The 13,097-nt window shown below is 58.9% G+C and overlaps 1 protein-coding gene across 1 annotated transcript; it reads right to left on the reverse strand.

Moving 5' to 3' along the window:
* Positions 1-1,995: 1,995 nt before the first annotated feature.
* GRIFIN (galectin-related inter-fiber protein) lies at positions 1,996-3,760 on the reverse strand. The gene is made up of 4 exons (XM_063815122.1): positions 3,677-3,760; positions 2,794-2,873; positions 2,543-2,702; positions 1,996-2,180 (listed from the first exon to the last, which is right to left on the reverse strand). Exons 1-4 carry the CDS (start codon positions 3,758-3,760, stop codon positions 2,010-2,012), a joined length of 495 nt encoding a protein of 164 aa, XP_063671192.1. The 3' UTR covers positions 1,996-2,009.
* Positions 3,761-13,097: the final 9,337 nt, after the last annotated feature.

Below are 13,097 nucleotides of genomic sequence, written 5' to 3' on the forward strand. Positions count from 1 at the left end.
ACAGGGGCCTCTCTCTGTTCAGGCTGGAGAGCAGTGGCACGATAATTGCTCCACCTCCTGGGCTCAGCAGTCCTGCTGCCTCAGCCTCCTGAGCAGGTAGGACCACAGGTGTGAGCCACCATATCTGGTTAATTAAAAAAAAATTTTTTTTTTGAGTTGGAGTTTTGCTCTTGTCGCCCAGGCTGGAGTGCAATGGCATGATCTCGGCTCACCGCAACCTCCGCCTCCCGGGTTTAAGCGATTCTCCTGCCTCAGCCTCCCGAGTAGCTGGGATTACAGGTGTGCGCCACCATGCCCGGCTAATTTTGTATTTTTAGTAGAGATGGGGTTTCTCCATGTTGGTCAGGCTGGTCTCAAACTCCCGACCTCAGGTGATCCACCCACCTCGGCCTCCCAAAGTGCTGGGATTATAGACATGAGCCACTACACCTGGCCAATTTTTGTATTTTTTGTAGAGATGGGGACTTGCTGTATTCCCCAAGCGGGTCTCCAACTCCTGGGGTCTCAAGAGATCCCCTTGCCATGGCCTCCCAAAGTTCTGGGATTACAGGCATGCACCTGGCCTAATACTTTCCTTTAATAACTCACTTGTTAAGGCTAAATACCTGTTGAGTTTCATCCTAAGCTGTGACGTCACTAGTTTCATGTGGATAAATAATAGATTGGTAGGTGGGCACATAGATGAATAGATAGATAGATAGATGATGTTGATGACAATGATGACGGATATAGATGATATATACATGATAATGATAGATATTGATGATAGGTAGAGATAGAGATGAAGAGAGGCCCGGTGTTGGTAATTGTAGTAGAATTAACATGCAATTAGGAAATCTCATTGTGTGCGCCCCTGAAGTCACCTTCCCACCCCGGGGCTCTTCAGCTCTTCGAAGGCTGAGCCCTTCGCATACAGGAGGCAGGAGCCACAACTCCCATTGTATAGGTGTGGAACCTGAGGCTGGCTGGGGGGATTTGTGGATGGTCACGCAGCCAGGAGGGGCAGGCCTGGGGGACTCTCTCCACAGTGCTCATGTCCCCGTATGAGGCCTCCGGGGCCTTCCTGCTCCCACCACACACCAGCCTGGCTCTCACCACCACACACACACGAGGCTGCTGAGACAGGCTCATGTCTCCCTCCAGGTGGGACAGGAGAAACAGGAAAGGCCCCTGCAGGAAGTAGGGGGAGAAGGAAGCCTTGGGGCCTCTGAGGAGATGGCTTGGACCAGGCAGGACATGAGTGCCCCAGGGCTGACCCTCCCCACCAGGGCTGAGCCGTGGCAAGAGCCTGAGCCCGGTGGTCCTGGGTGGGGACTGGCCCAGGCCACGCCTGCCCCTGCCTTTCAGTCCCCTGGGCCCCGCTGGGACCTTCTGGCCCATGGCAGGTGCCGTCCCCACACAGGATGCCATCCGATACCCCTCCCCGGTCCATCCCGGCGGTAGTACACAAGAGCTTCAGCCTCCTGGGGACAAAGTGAGGGGGTTGGGTCGTCTCTGGAGTGTCGGTCTCAGGGTCCCCCAGCCCCCAGCTTCCAGGGCTGCGTAGCGCCGGCCCCACCTGAGCCTCCCCCTGCCACCCTCTAGCAGCCAAATGCCTGCAGCCTTCTCAGAGTTTATTGAAGGTGGAGCTGCGAGGAGCACACAGGACCACAGACCCCCTCACCCAGCTGCCCCAGGGTGGGACTCCAGGTACCCTGGACATGGGACAAGCCGAGGCTGGCTCCTGGGGCTGCAGGTGCCACTCAGTAGCCCTGGTCCCTGCAAACATCCAAGGCACGCCCCTAGCTCCTGCCCTGCCCATGCACAGACCAGGGTGGGAGGTGGACCGTGGCCCTGCTCCCGTGGCCGGATGTGCAGGGCTGGCAGGGAGAAGAGCAGGGTGGGACGCCAGGCAGACAACCCCTCCCCAGGCGGAGGAGGGTCCCTGGATCAGGGTGAGAAGCAAAGTCCCTGCTGGGGTGGGCAGTGTGGGGCAGGAATGGGCAGGGCCCTGGATGGAGGCAGGGACTTTACCCCCAGCTCAGGCCCCTCTTGGCCAGCTCCACCTGGGCCAGGCCGTGGTCACTCAGCACACGCACCCTGGTGATGGCGCCCAGCGGCCTCTGATGGCGTGGGAACTGCAGCACCTTGTGCTCCGGGGCGTAGACGTGGAAGTGCTCCGCGTCCCAGCTGACCTCTATCTGGGCAGGCTGGGGCCAGTGACCTCAGTGCCGGCCCCCAGGGCCTGGGGTCTGGTCCCGCTTCTAACGGTGATGTGCCTGCCGGCCGTCTCCAGGAAGCACAGCCTGGCAGGCCCTGGGGGTCCCTTGGCTTGGAGCCCCCAGCCCAAAGTCCCCTCCTTTCTCCCAAGATGGGGTGGCTGGTAGCCAGGGTGGTGGGTACCCACTGCACACGTAGGGAAACTGAGGCCAGGGAGGCCCACCCAGACCCTGCCCTGGCCCACTGACCTGTAAGCATCCACCGTGAACCCCCTGCCCACTGGCCCCCTGTTCCCCCACGGGCCTCCCCTGCCTGGCCCAGGCCCCACCCAAGCCCCTGTCACCTCAAAGGGCTCCCCCGGGGCCAGCGGGAAGATGCTAGACACCTGCTCCGGGCCCCAGCGGCCGCCCTGGAAGGCATTGCCCACCACGGTGGCGCTGGAGAACCGGGGCTTGATGTGGAAGGCAATGTCCCCCGTCTCCAACAAGAAGTTAGTCTCGAACCTGGGGTGGACATGGTGCAGGTCAAGAGCTGCAAAGAGCTGGGCCGGCCACCCAGCCTAAGGCCCAGGGAGGGGAGGGCGGTGCCGCTGACCTGTCCTCTCCAGAGTCAGCATGTCCCTGGACCAGCAGGTTCCAGCCGGGGGCCAGGCCGCCCGCACAGAAGGCTTTAGACTGAGTGGAAGAGACAGGGGGACCAGCCTCACGGAGCTGCAGCCTCCTCCCTCCCACCCCCACCCCCACCCCATCCCATCTGTTCAGGAAGGTCCCTGCCCACCCAGCCTGCCCCCAACCCAATGCCAGACATAGGCTAAGGCTCTGTTCATCTGGTGTCTTTGTGACAGGGTGACCAGGGCTGGGGTGGCAGGGACACGCCTGCCCAGCAGGCCAGCTCTGGGGGGACCTTCACCCTGACGCCCTCTCAGCCCTGAGATCTGATGAGAGGCCAGAGCCCACACCCCATCTCTGTGCAGAGAGAGCACGGGTGGCTCAGGGAGCCCCCAGCCCTGCCCCGTTCTCCTTCTCCAGGTCCAGGGTCTCACCCACCTGCACTGCCATCTGCTCCCAGCCACTGTGGGAGGGCGCGGGGAGCCTGGGGATAAAGATGGGGGGCTAGGGGTGGGAAGTGCCGGGGGGCTGGGGGTGGTGAGCGCGGCGAGGGCCTGGGGGTGGGGAGCGCCCGGGGGGGGGCTGGGGGTGGGGAACGCCGGGGGTGGGGGGGGGAGGCTGGGGGTGGGGAGCGCCTGGAGGGCTGGGGGTGGGGAATGCCGGGTCCCACCCCTGGGTGACTTGGCAAGGTCTCTGGGCCTTTCCCAGCCCATATCTCCCTACCCCTCGAACCTCTCCCTTCCAGCTGGTTCTCTGTGCAGGCACAAGGGAGATGGGTCACCTGCCCCTGCTCACCCAAGCCCTCTCCTGCCTGACTCTCACCCACTTCACTCCTTCAGGATCCAGGAAAGCAGCCACTCCTTTCTCACTGGGACGGCAAGGTCCAGGCAGGGACCCTGGCCCGGCTCTTCCTCCAGGATCACGGGCCCCTCCAGGGACTCGAACCCTCCCATCCGGCCAAGGGCAGGCTTAGGAGGGGAGGCTTGGCTGCCGACCCCTGCCCTGGCTTCCCGGGTCCCGTCTGACCACCTGGTGCTGCAGGGCCTGTCCCCCAGCCCACCCTGGCCCCCGCCGCCTGCCCCCACCGGCTCAGCCACCCCATGGGGCATACAGCAAGGATTAGGCCGGCGCTGGTCAGCGCATTCCAGGCTCTGGCAGGTGAGGGGAGGGCTTTTCCCACACCCAGGATGCTCCCCACCTCAGGCTGAGCATGGAGGGGACCAGCTGGGCCCTCAAGGAGGAAGGGCGGTGAGCAGAGAGAGTCTCAGGCTGTCGGGCAGCTTTGGGGCCTCCAAGGACGGGAACCGACCCGAAGTGGACCTGGAGGGGGCACGGAGCCCTAGGGCTGCTGTAGGTGGGTGTGTGTGCAGCCGTGTGCGGTGCGTGTGCAGGCATGTGCAGCTGCGTGTAGTGTGTATGCAGTGTATGTGCAGTGTGTGTGCAGCCGTGTGCAGCCATGTGCAGTGCGTGTGCAGTGATCTCGTGGGTGTGTATCCTGGCTGCAGGCCGGACGATTGTGTGAGCCCATGAGTGTGCGAGGCATGGGGTGTGAGTTCCAGAGACTCTGAGTGACAGGGAGGTTTGCTGTGTCCCTGCCTGTGTGTCTGAAGAGGCCTGGCCCCCAGGATGCCCCCGCCAGGATTCTCCATTCTCACGTCTCCTGCCGCCCTGTCCCCGTGTTCGAGTGGGCCCTCCAGTCCCCCATCCGCAGGGGTCCCTTCCAGCCATTCTCTCCAAGTCCTGGCAGGGCTGACCTGGGTCCTGCCTGACCTCTCTATGGGTGCTGCCGCTGGGGCCTGTGCCCGGACGTCCTGGTAGGAGGGTGGGACTGCTGAGGCCGGGAGGGGCCTCAGGGTGATCGTGACTGTCCGCCAGCCCCCTGGGTGGTGCAGAGCAGTGCGGAGCCCGCGGCTGTGGAGCCCGTCTCTCCTGCCTGGCTCGTAGCAGGGCTGGCCGTGGCCCTGCAGGGGGCAGCCCTGGGCAGTAGAGGATGAGCCTGCCTGCCCGCCCCGGCCACGTCCGAGTCCCCATCCTGCCTGGCCGTCCTGGGGCCCAGCAAGCCGCGGGTCGCTCCTACCTGCCTCCCCCAGAGGAGCACAGAGAGGGAAGCCCTCACCACAGCAGGAAGGGGAGCCAGTGCTTCCTCCCCCTCCCCGTCCTGCCCCCAGCCCCAGGGACAGCCCTGGTTTCAGCTGCGGAGTGAGGACAAAGAGCAGGACTCTGGGTACAGGACTCAGGGCCAGGGCTGTGCAGAACATAGAGGCAGGGGGCTGGAACAGGCTTCCCACCAGCTGACAACCTGGCGCTCGTGGCCTCTGAGCCTCAGTCTCCCCCACCGTCCGCTGGGCACAGCAGTCCAGCAATGCCATCTGCTGTCCATGCCTGGGTCCTGGCAGGGTAGGGTGGCCTAGGCAACCACAACCCTGGACACAGGAGCCCAGCCGTCATCCCCTCGCTTTGGGGTCTGTGGGGGCAGTGGTAGAGGGCCTGGGTCTCAGGAGCTGCCTAGAGCCCCAGACATCAGGGGCCCTGTGGGTGGGGCTTGAGCCCCAGACTTGCTGGACAGGCCTGCGTGCCGCTGCCTGGGATGAGGGGGGCCTGAGGTCCCTGCTTCTGCCAGGCCCACTCCTCTCTGAGCCTCAACCTCCCCATCCGGGCAGTGGGCTTGTGTTACAGGAAGCTCAGCAGGCTTCGAGGCCAAAAGGGCTGTGTGAGCCCAGTCCGGGCACCCACAGTTCTCAGAAAGCTGCATGCCTCCTAACACCCAGGGAGAAGCAGGCTGGCCCTCGTCCCCATGGTGACACGTGTACTTGGCCTGTGTGTAGACTTGTGACCTCACCCCGTTTACTGTGGCTTCAGAGCCTCTCCCTCCTGGGGCGGGAGCCAGGAGCCGCCAAAGATCTCGGCAACCCGGACAACCAAGGGCCCAGAAGTCAGAACCGGGTGGGTGACAGAGAGAGACCCCGAGCTCTGCAGGCACAGCCCGTCCTCAACCCTGACTCCAGGGAGTGCAGGTCCAACCCCGGCCCACTCCCCGCTGGCCAGCCTCAGGGGTCGGGGTGGCACAGCAGGCAGTGCCCATGCTGAGATGCTGGCTGGGCACCAGCCACTGGGTGCTGTGGCTTGGGGCCCGGGAGCAAACAGACCTGTCCTTCTCCTGTCCCACACGCCCACCCGGATGCGCGGTTTGCCCAGGGGTTTTGACCTTCACAGGCTCCTGTCTCCACCCGGCTGAGTGAGGAACTTCACCAGGAGAGCGCCTGGACTCCAAAGCCCGTTCTGTCCTGAGCCTCTATCGCGAGGCAGTGCCCAGCATGGAGCTGGCACTCAGGGATGTGGGGGAAAAATCCTGCCCATCCCATAACAACCACCACCGTCTACTGAGAGCTCACGCCGTACCAGGCGGCAGGCTGAGTTGTTCACACGTGTTACGGGTGGTTTTCTTTCTCCCCTTGAGGGAGGCTACAAGAGCACAGAGAAGTTAAGGGGCTTGCCCAAGGTCACAACAGCAAGGGAGTCACAAAGCCAGGATGTGAACCCAGCAGCCTGTCCCAGAGTCTGTGCACCTAAAAACCATGCTAGACTGTCCCCTGGAAACAGAGCCCCTCACCAGCCTGGGATATGGGGCTATCAGCGTTGGCTTCCTGGAGGAGGAGGCACCTGAAATGGGTCTTGAAGAATGAGTAGGAGTTAGAAGGTGGTGAGGAAGGGTGCCCCAAGGAGCAGGAACAGCAGGAGCAACAGCAGGATAGTAGGCCCAAGAGTGGGAGGCTGGACTGTGCTGGAGGGGGACCAGCCACGCTGGGCACCAGCCAGGATCTGACACGCCTCAGTGTCCCCAGAGCCTCCTGGCACAAGCTTCCCAGGGACCATTTAACAAGGATGGCCTCATCTTTCCGGGAGCCTGGCAGAGCTTCCGTGGAATTCCTGGAGTCAGGTGTCAATGTACCCATTTGAGGATGAGGAAACTGAGGTTTGGATGAAGAAGTCACCCCGTGGCCCCACAGCGAGGAAGCAGCAGAGCCAGATGCAAATGCAGCCTCTGGACTCCCCATCTGGTGCTCCCCTCGGCCCCTGCCCTCCTCTCCTGTCCCACACTCCAGCCAGCACCGAGCACCCAGCCTGGCCTGAACATGGGTGATTCCAGGGGCCCTGGCTCGAGGGAAGTCTCAAGCTAGGCTGGCAGTTTTCTCAGCCTCAGTACCCTCTGAAGCTTCCAGGACCTTCCCAGGAACCCCCTCCCCGCCCCCGGCCACATCTGGAACCGCTCGTCCAGATGGTGAGGTCAGCACGGAAATTCTCAGCCCCCGCTGGAGGAGGCGCGGGCAGCTCCTGCCGGACTGGAACAAGAGCCGACCCCAGGACGGATGGCTGCAGCCAGCTCTGCCTCAAGGAGGGCCAGCTCCTCGCCCTGTCAGGCCGCGGTGCAAGTACAACCTTGGGTCAGGAGGGAGGCGAGCCACACAGGGAGAGGGCCAGGGCAGCTGAAAAGCACCATGTCCTCATTACACGGATGGGGAAACCGAGGCCCGCCCAGGAGGTGAGGGGCTTGCTGGGAGCCGGCAATAGCAGGGTGGGCACCAGAGCTCTGGCCCCAGCACTTGCTCCAAGGCCCCTGTGGAACTTGGCCATGGGTCCCGTTAAAGGCTGGGGTTGGCCGTGACTGGGGAGCGCTGATCCCAGGCTGATGAGGACCCTGGAACTCTGCAGAGGGGCAGCGGGGTCCATCACTCCCCGATACTCCCTCACCTGTCCCTTCTAAATTCTCTCACAGCTGTCCCCAGCCACCGCCTGTCCCATCAACTTGCCTGTCCCGAATGCCTTCTCTTCACGGTCCATCTCGTAGAAGCTTCCTGGGTCCCTCTCTGCCTCCCTCAGGACGGAGGGCACTTCCCATCCAAACCATTAATTGAGGCCCTGCAGTGCGCCCAGGGCTGCCTAGGACCGTGAGAGGCTATAGGAGAGGAACAGGTCTGCACCTGACCCATGTGGGACCCCCGATCCTCCACCTCCCGCTGCCATCTGCGTGGCACACAGTAGGTGCCTGGGCAGTGCCATGACGCTGCCATCCCTGATTCAGGGCAGGTGAAGGCCTCCCAGGTACCAGAAAGAAGCTAGGGTGCCCCAGCTCATCCCACCCATAGCTGAGCCCCTGATATGTGCTTCACTGGGTGCTCAGCTCTGGGAGGGGGGCCACCTGCCCCACAGCCCCGATGGGGGAGAAAACCAGCTGGCCATTCTGTCATTCCGCAAATATTTGTTGAGCACCTGCTAGGTGACAGGTCCTGTGTGGTAGTAAACAAGACGGAGAGATGGATACAATCCTTGTCCTCACAGAGCTTCTGGTGTCTGGGGGAGGGGGCAGACACTAAATGGCAAAATCCAGCATGCCGTTATTTAATTACTATTAATATTATGATAAATGCTCTGAAAGGGAAAAGATGGGGAGTGAGAGTCTTATATGCTGGGGGGACCTGGCCTTGATATGGGCAGTCAGGAAAGACTTCCTGGAGGAGGTGACATTGGCACTGAATCTGGAAGAGAGAAGGGAAGGGTGTTTCTGGCAAGGGGAACGTCCCGTGCAAAGGCCCTGGAGTGAGAAGAGCTGGGAAGAGTAAAGAACCAGGATGGGGATGGAGAAGACACGTCCCCACCCCACTCTCTGCTGCCTGGCTGGGGTCTGGCCCTTCCTGGCTCCCTGATTAACTCTCAGTGGTCCAGCATTGTTCCTGGACCAGTTGCCCACCTAGTGCCTGGCCATTGTCTGCAGCCGGTGTATGCCAACCTTGAGTCTCTTATTACACAGAGAATCTGCTCACTCGGGGGCATTTTGAGGGCTGATAAGATTTGGCTGGAGCCAGCACCAAGCAGGGGCTGCCCGTTCTGATGCCACTCCCTTTCCCTGGCACGGGCAGGCGAGCATACGGCCCCAAGGACCTTGGACGTCACCTGGCTCCCTCTTGGTGGGCCTCCCTCCTGCAGGGTCTTAGCCAGGCACACCTCCCTGGGACTTCCCTGCTTCCTCTGCACCTTTACCGCTACATCCCCCGAAAATCAAACCAGGCCCAGCTGCCTCCAACAGGTGAAGGGCCTTTTTATTTTATTTTATTTTATTTGAGATGGACTCTTGCTCTGTCGCCCAGGCTGGAGTGCAGTGGCACGATCTTGGCTCACCGCAACCTCCACCTCCTGAGTTCAAGTGATTCTCCTGCCTCATCCTCTCGTGTAGCTGGGGCTACGGGCACGTGGTACCATGCCTGGCTAATTTTTGTATTTTTAGTAGAGATGGGGTTTCACCATATTGGTCAGGCTGGTCTCGAACTCCTGACCTCAGGTGATCGGCCCGCCTTGGCCTCCCAAAGTGCTGGGATTACAGATGTGAGCCACCGCACCCGGCCAGGTGAGGGGTCTTGAGAGAGTCCTTGCCCCTCCCTGGGCCTCAGTTTCTCCAAGTGGGATAATGAACGTTGCTCTGCACTCAATGCTGTAATGAAGGTTATCTCCTGGGCTGGGGACAGAAGCAAGGCTGGCCTTGTCCCAAAGGAGGGACATGAAGGGTGAGAGCTGCAGAACTCAGGGCTGCTGAGATGCCCACTGTGTGGGTGAGGGACTGGGGGATTCTTCCTCCCTGTCTGGCCTGGAGCCTGGGACAGCACATGGAGGCTAATGCCCAGACAGGGGCTCCCCCAGGAAAGGACAGAGCCCACATTTACCAGACACCTGCACCAGGCTGGGACCTTCACCCAGAGTGCTCATGACCACCCTGGGAGGGAGCCACGGCACTCCCATTTTATTTTACTACCTATTTTATAGATGTGGCAACTGAGGCTCAAAGGGGCGCTCTGCCTGGCCCAGGTTCACGCAGCCAGTCACTGGCTGTGCTGGTGATTTTCACCGCTGCCCTGCAGAGGCAGGGCCAGGGTTAGGGAGGGCTTGCCCCCGTCATTTTCTCAGCTTCCACAGCTGTGCTCAGCAATCGTTAGCAATGGCCCCTCACTGTACAGTCCTCAAAGCAAGTTCACATCTATTCCCATCCCTGAGAGATGAGGGCTTTCATTCCCATTTTATTGATGGAGAAACTGAGGCCACTCTGCATGTTTCTAGGGTGAGTCTTGCTGTGAACAACCTCCAGGGGTCAGTAGGGAGCCTGATCAAAAGGATGTGCCTAAGAGACTCCAAAAGCCCTTGTAAATTGTGGTGCTGCTTGGGGCAGGGGACTGGGCTGAGGGGAGGGCTCCCTAATGATTCTGAATGAGGGGAACAGGGAGTGGAGTAGTGAGGGTGAGGTCTAGAACACATGGGGGCTGGGACCTTGCTATGCTGTGAAAACTCTTGGGCCTTGAGCCAGTACCAACAATGAGTGAACTCAACGTGGCAGCCATCTTTGAGGAAGCTCAACTACCCCAGACAGACCAATCAGAAAGGGCTGGCTGGACACTGGGACTATTGGCCAGGCGCCAATGGGGGCCAGGCAAGGTGGCTCATGCCTGTAATCCCAGAACTTTGGGAGGCCAAGGTGGGTGAATCAGTTGAGGTCAGGAGTTTGAGACCAGCCTGGCCAACACGGCAAAACCTGGTCTCTACTAAAGATACAAAAATTAGCCAGAAGTGATGGTGCATGCCTGTAATCCCAGCCACTTGGGATGCTGAGGCAGGAGAATTGCTTGAACCCGCGAGGTGGAGGTTGCAGTGAGCCGAGATCACACCACTGCACTCCAGCCTGGGCAACAGAGTGAAGCTCCATCTCTAAATAAATAAATAAAAGCCAATGGGAGCCAGCTGAGCAGGATGGGGTGGAGTGGGGTGGAGCAGCCCAGCTGACATCTGGCCTGGAGGAGGATCGTGATGATTTCTACAGATGGGTACTAGGCTCCAGGGATGCAGTCTGCACCAGGTTTATAAACAAACACAGCAGTGACCTGGAATTGAGGAAGGAAGAGCTGGGAATCCAATTAGATGAGAAATGGCTGGGGGATCCTGGAGCTGGCCTGAGATGGGGATGCTGGAGTCTCCAGGGCCACAGGATCCCTCTCCCCCAGCACCAGCTTCAGAGCCAGGGGGGCCAGGGGGGACAGAGGTCAAGCAGGCATGGGTTCAAGCCTCCCTGTCTACAGACCTCCCCAGCCTGAACCTCGGCGTGCTGCTCTGTAACCTGGGGCCACAGAGTACTAGGTTTTTTTTGTACCAACTTTTGAAAACTTTTAGTACAAAAAAAGGTGAAATATCTCATTGATTTTTATATTGATTACATGTTAAAAGGATAAGGATTTTAACATATTGGGTTAAATAAAATATATCATTAAAAGTAGTTACACCTGCTTAATTTATTTTTTCTTTCAGAGACAGGTTTTCCTTCTGTTGCCCAGGTTGGAATACAGTGGCAAGATCACAGCTCAGTACAGCCTCAGACCTCTGGGCTCATGCGATCCTCCCACCTCAGCCTCCCAAGTAGTTGGGACTGCAGATGCACGCTACTATGCCTAGCTAATTTTCTATTTTATTTTATTTTTTTGTGGCTGGGGTCAAATTCCTGGCCTCAAGAGATCCTTCTGCCTCAGCCTCCTGAGTAGCTGGAAGGGTGGAACTGGGGCGAGGGGAGGAGAGCCGGACCCTTGCAGCCCTTACTCCTCATCCATAAACATTTCCAGAGAGAGAGAGTGCCTACTGGGTGGCGGTTGTGGGTACTGGGATGCAGTGGTGAACCAGACAGGTCTCTGCACTCACAGAACTGATATTGCTGTGGGAGAGACAGATGATAAATACCTCAACCAATAAACAGGATATTCTGGATAGTGATAGGTGCCAGGAAAAACGTACAACAGGACAACGGCATAGAGCTGTGCCGTCCTATCCAACAGCCGCTGCCTGCACGTACACATGAAGCACCTGGAACGTCCGAATTCAGACGTGAGCATCAAAAACACCCTGGGGCCCAGCACCCGGGCGCAATGGCTCATGCCTGTAATCCTAGCACTTTGGGAGGCCGAGGCGGGACGACTGCTTGAGCCCAGGAGTTTGAAACCACCCTGGGCAACATAAGTAAACACCGTCTCTATAAAAAAAAATTAAAAACTTAGCCAGACATGGGGATACGCACCTGCAGTCCCAGCTACTTGGGGGTGCTGAGGCAGGATTGCTTGAGCCCAGGAGTTTGAGACTTCAGTGAGCCATGATTGCACAACTGCACTCCAGCCTGGGCGACAGGATGAGACCTTGCCTCAAACACACACACACACACTCACACACACACTCACACACACTCACCACTCACACACACACACTCCCACAGACACACATAGACACACACACCCTCACACGCACACACACACTCACACACACACTCCCACACACACACTGGAATTTGAAAACAGTTCAAAAAATGTAAGATTTCTGGGTAATAAGTCTTATATTGGGGCCAGCGAGGTGGCTCATGCCTGTACTCCCAATACTTTTGGAGGCCAAGGTGGGCGCGCAGATCGCTTGAGCCCAGGAGTTTGAGACCAGCTTGGGCAACGTGACAAAACCTCATCACTACAAACGATACAGAAAATTAGCCAGATTTGGTGGTGCATGCCTGTAGTTCCAGCTACACGGGAGGCTGAGGTGGGAGGATCGCTTTAGCCTGGGAAGTTGAGGCTGCAGTGAGCCGTGATGGAGCCACTGCACTTCAGCCTGGGTAACAGGAGTGAGTTCCTATCTCAAAAAGAAAATGATAACAGTAATTTTCATATTGATTACATGTTAAAAGAATAATAGTTTTGACATAATTGGGTTAAATATCTTTTTTCTTTTTTTGTTTTGAAATCGAGTCTCCCTCTGTTGCCCAGGCTGGAACGCATTGGCAGGATCTTGGCTCACTGCAACCTCTGCCTCCTGGGTTCAAGCAATTCTCTGCCTCAGCCTCCCCGTAGCTGGGATTACAGGCGCCTGCCACCATGTCCGGCTAATTTTTTTTTGTATTTTTAGTAGAGACGGGTTTCACTATCTTGGCCAGGCTGGTCTCAAACTCCTGACCTCATGATCCACTCGCCTCGGCCTCCCAAAGTGCTGGGATTACAGGCGTGAGCCACTGCGCTCAGCCAAAACATCTTATTAAAAGTAATTACAGAGCCAGGCGTGGTGGCTCACGCCACACAGCACTTTGGGAGGCCGAGGTGGGTGGATTACCTGAGGTCAGGAGTTCGAGACCAGCCTGGCCAACATGGTGAAACCCCGTCTCTACTAAAAATACAAAAATCAGCCAGGTATGGTGGCGGGCACCTGTAATCCCAGCTACTCGGGAGGCTGAGG

Source organism: Pan troglodytes, chromosome 6, assembly GCF_028858775.2.
Source record: "Pan troglodytes isolate AG18354 chromosome 6, NHGRI_mPanTro3-v2.0_pri, whole genome shotgun sequence".
Lineage (NCBI taxonomy): Eukaryota > Metazoa > Chordata > Mammalia > Primates > Hominidae > Pan > Pan troglodytes.

What these genes read in the sequence shown, in the direction of transcription:
- GRIFIN (XM_063815122.1), bottom strand. Translation starts at nt 3,760, where the DNA reads ATGGGAGGGTTCGAGTCCCTGGAGGGGCCCGTGATCCTGGAGGAAGAG. An exon ending in GCCTGGACCTTGCCGTCCCA is followed by an intron (nt 2,874 to 3,676) that starts GTGAGAAAGGAG and finishes TCTTCCACTCAG; the next exon opens with TCTAAAGCCTTCTGTGCGGG. An exon ending in GCTGACTCTGGAGAGGACAG is followed by an intron (nt 2,703 to 2,793) that starts GTCAGCGGCACC and finishes TGTCCACCCCAG; the next exon opens with GTTCGAGACTAACTTCTTGT.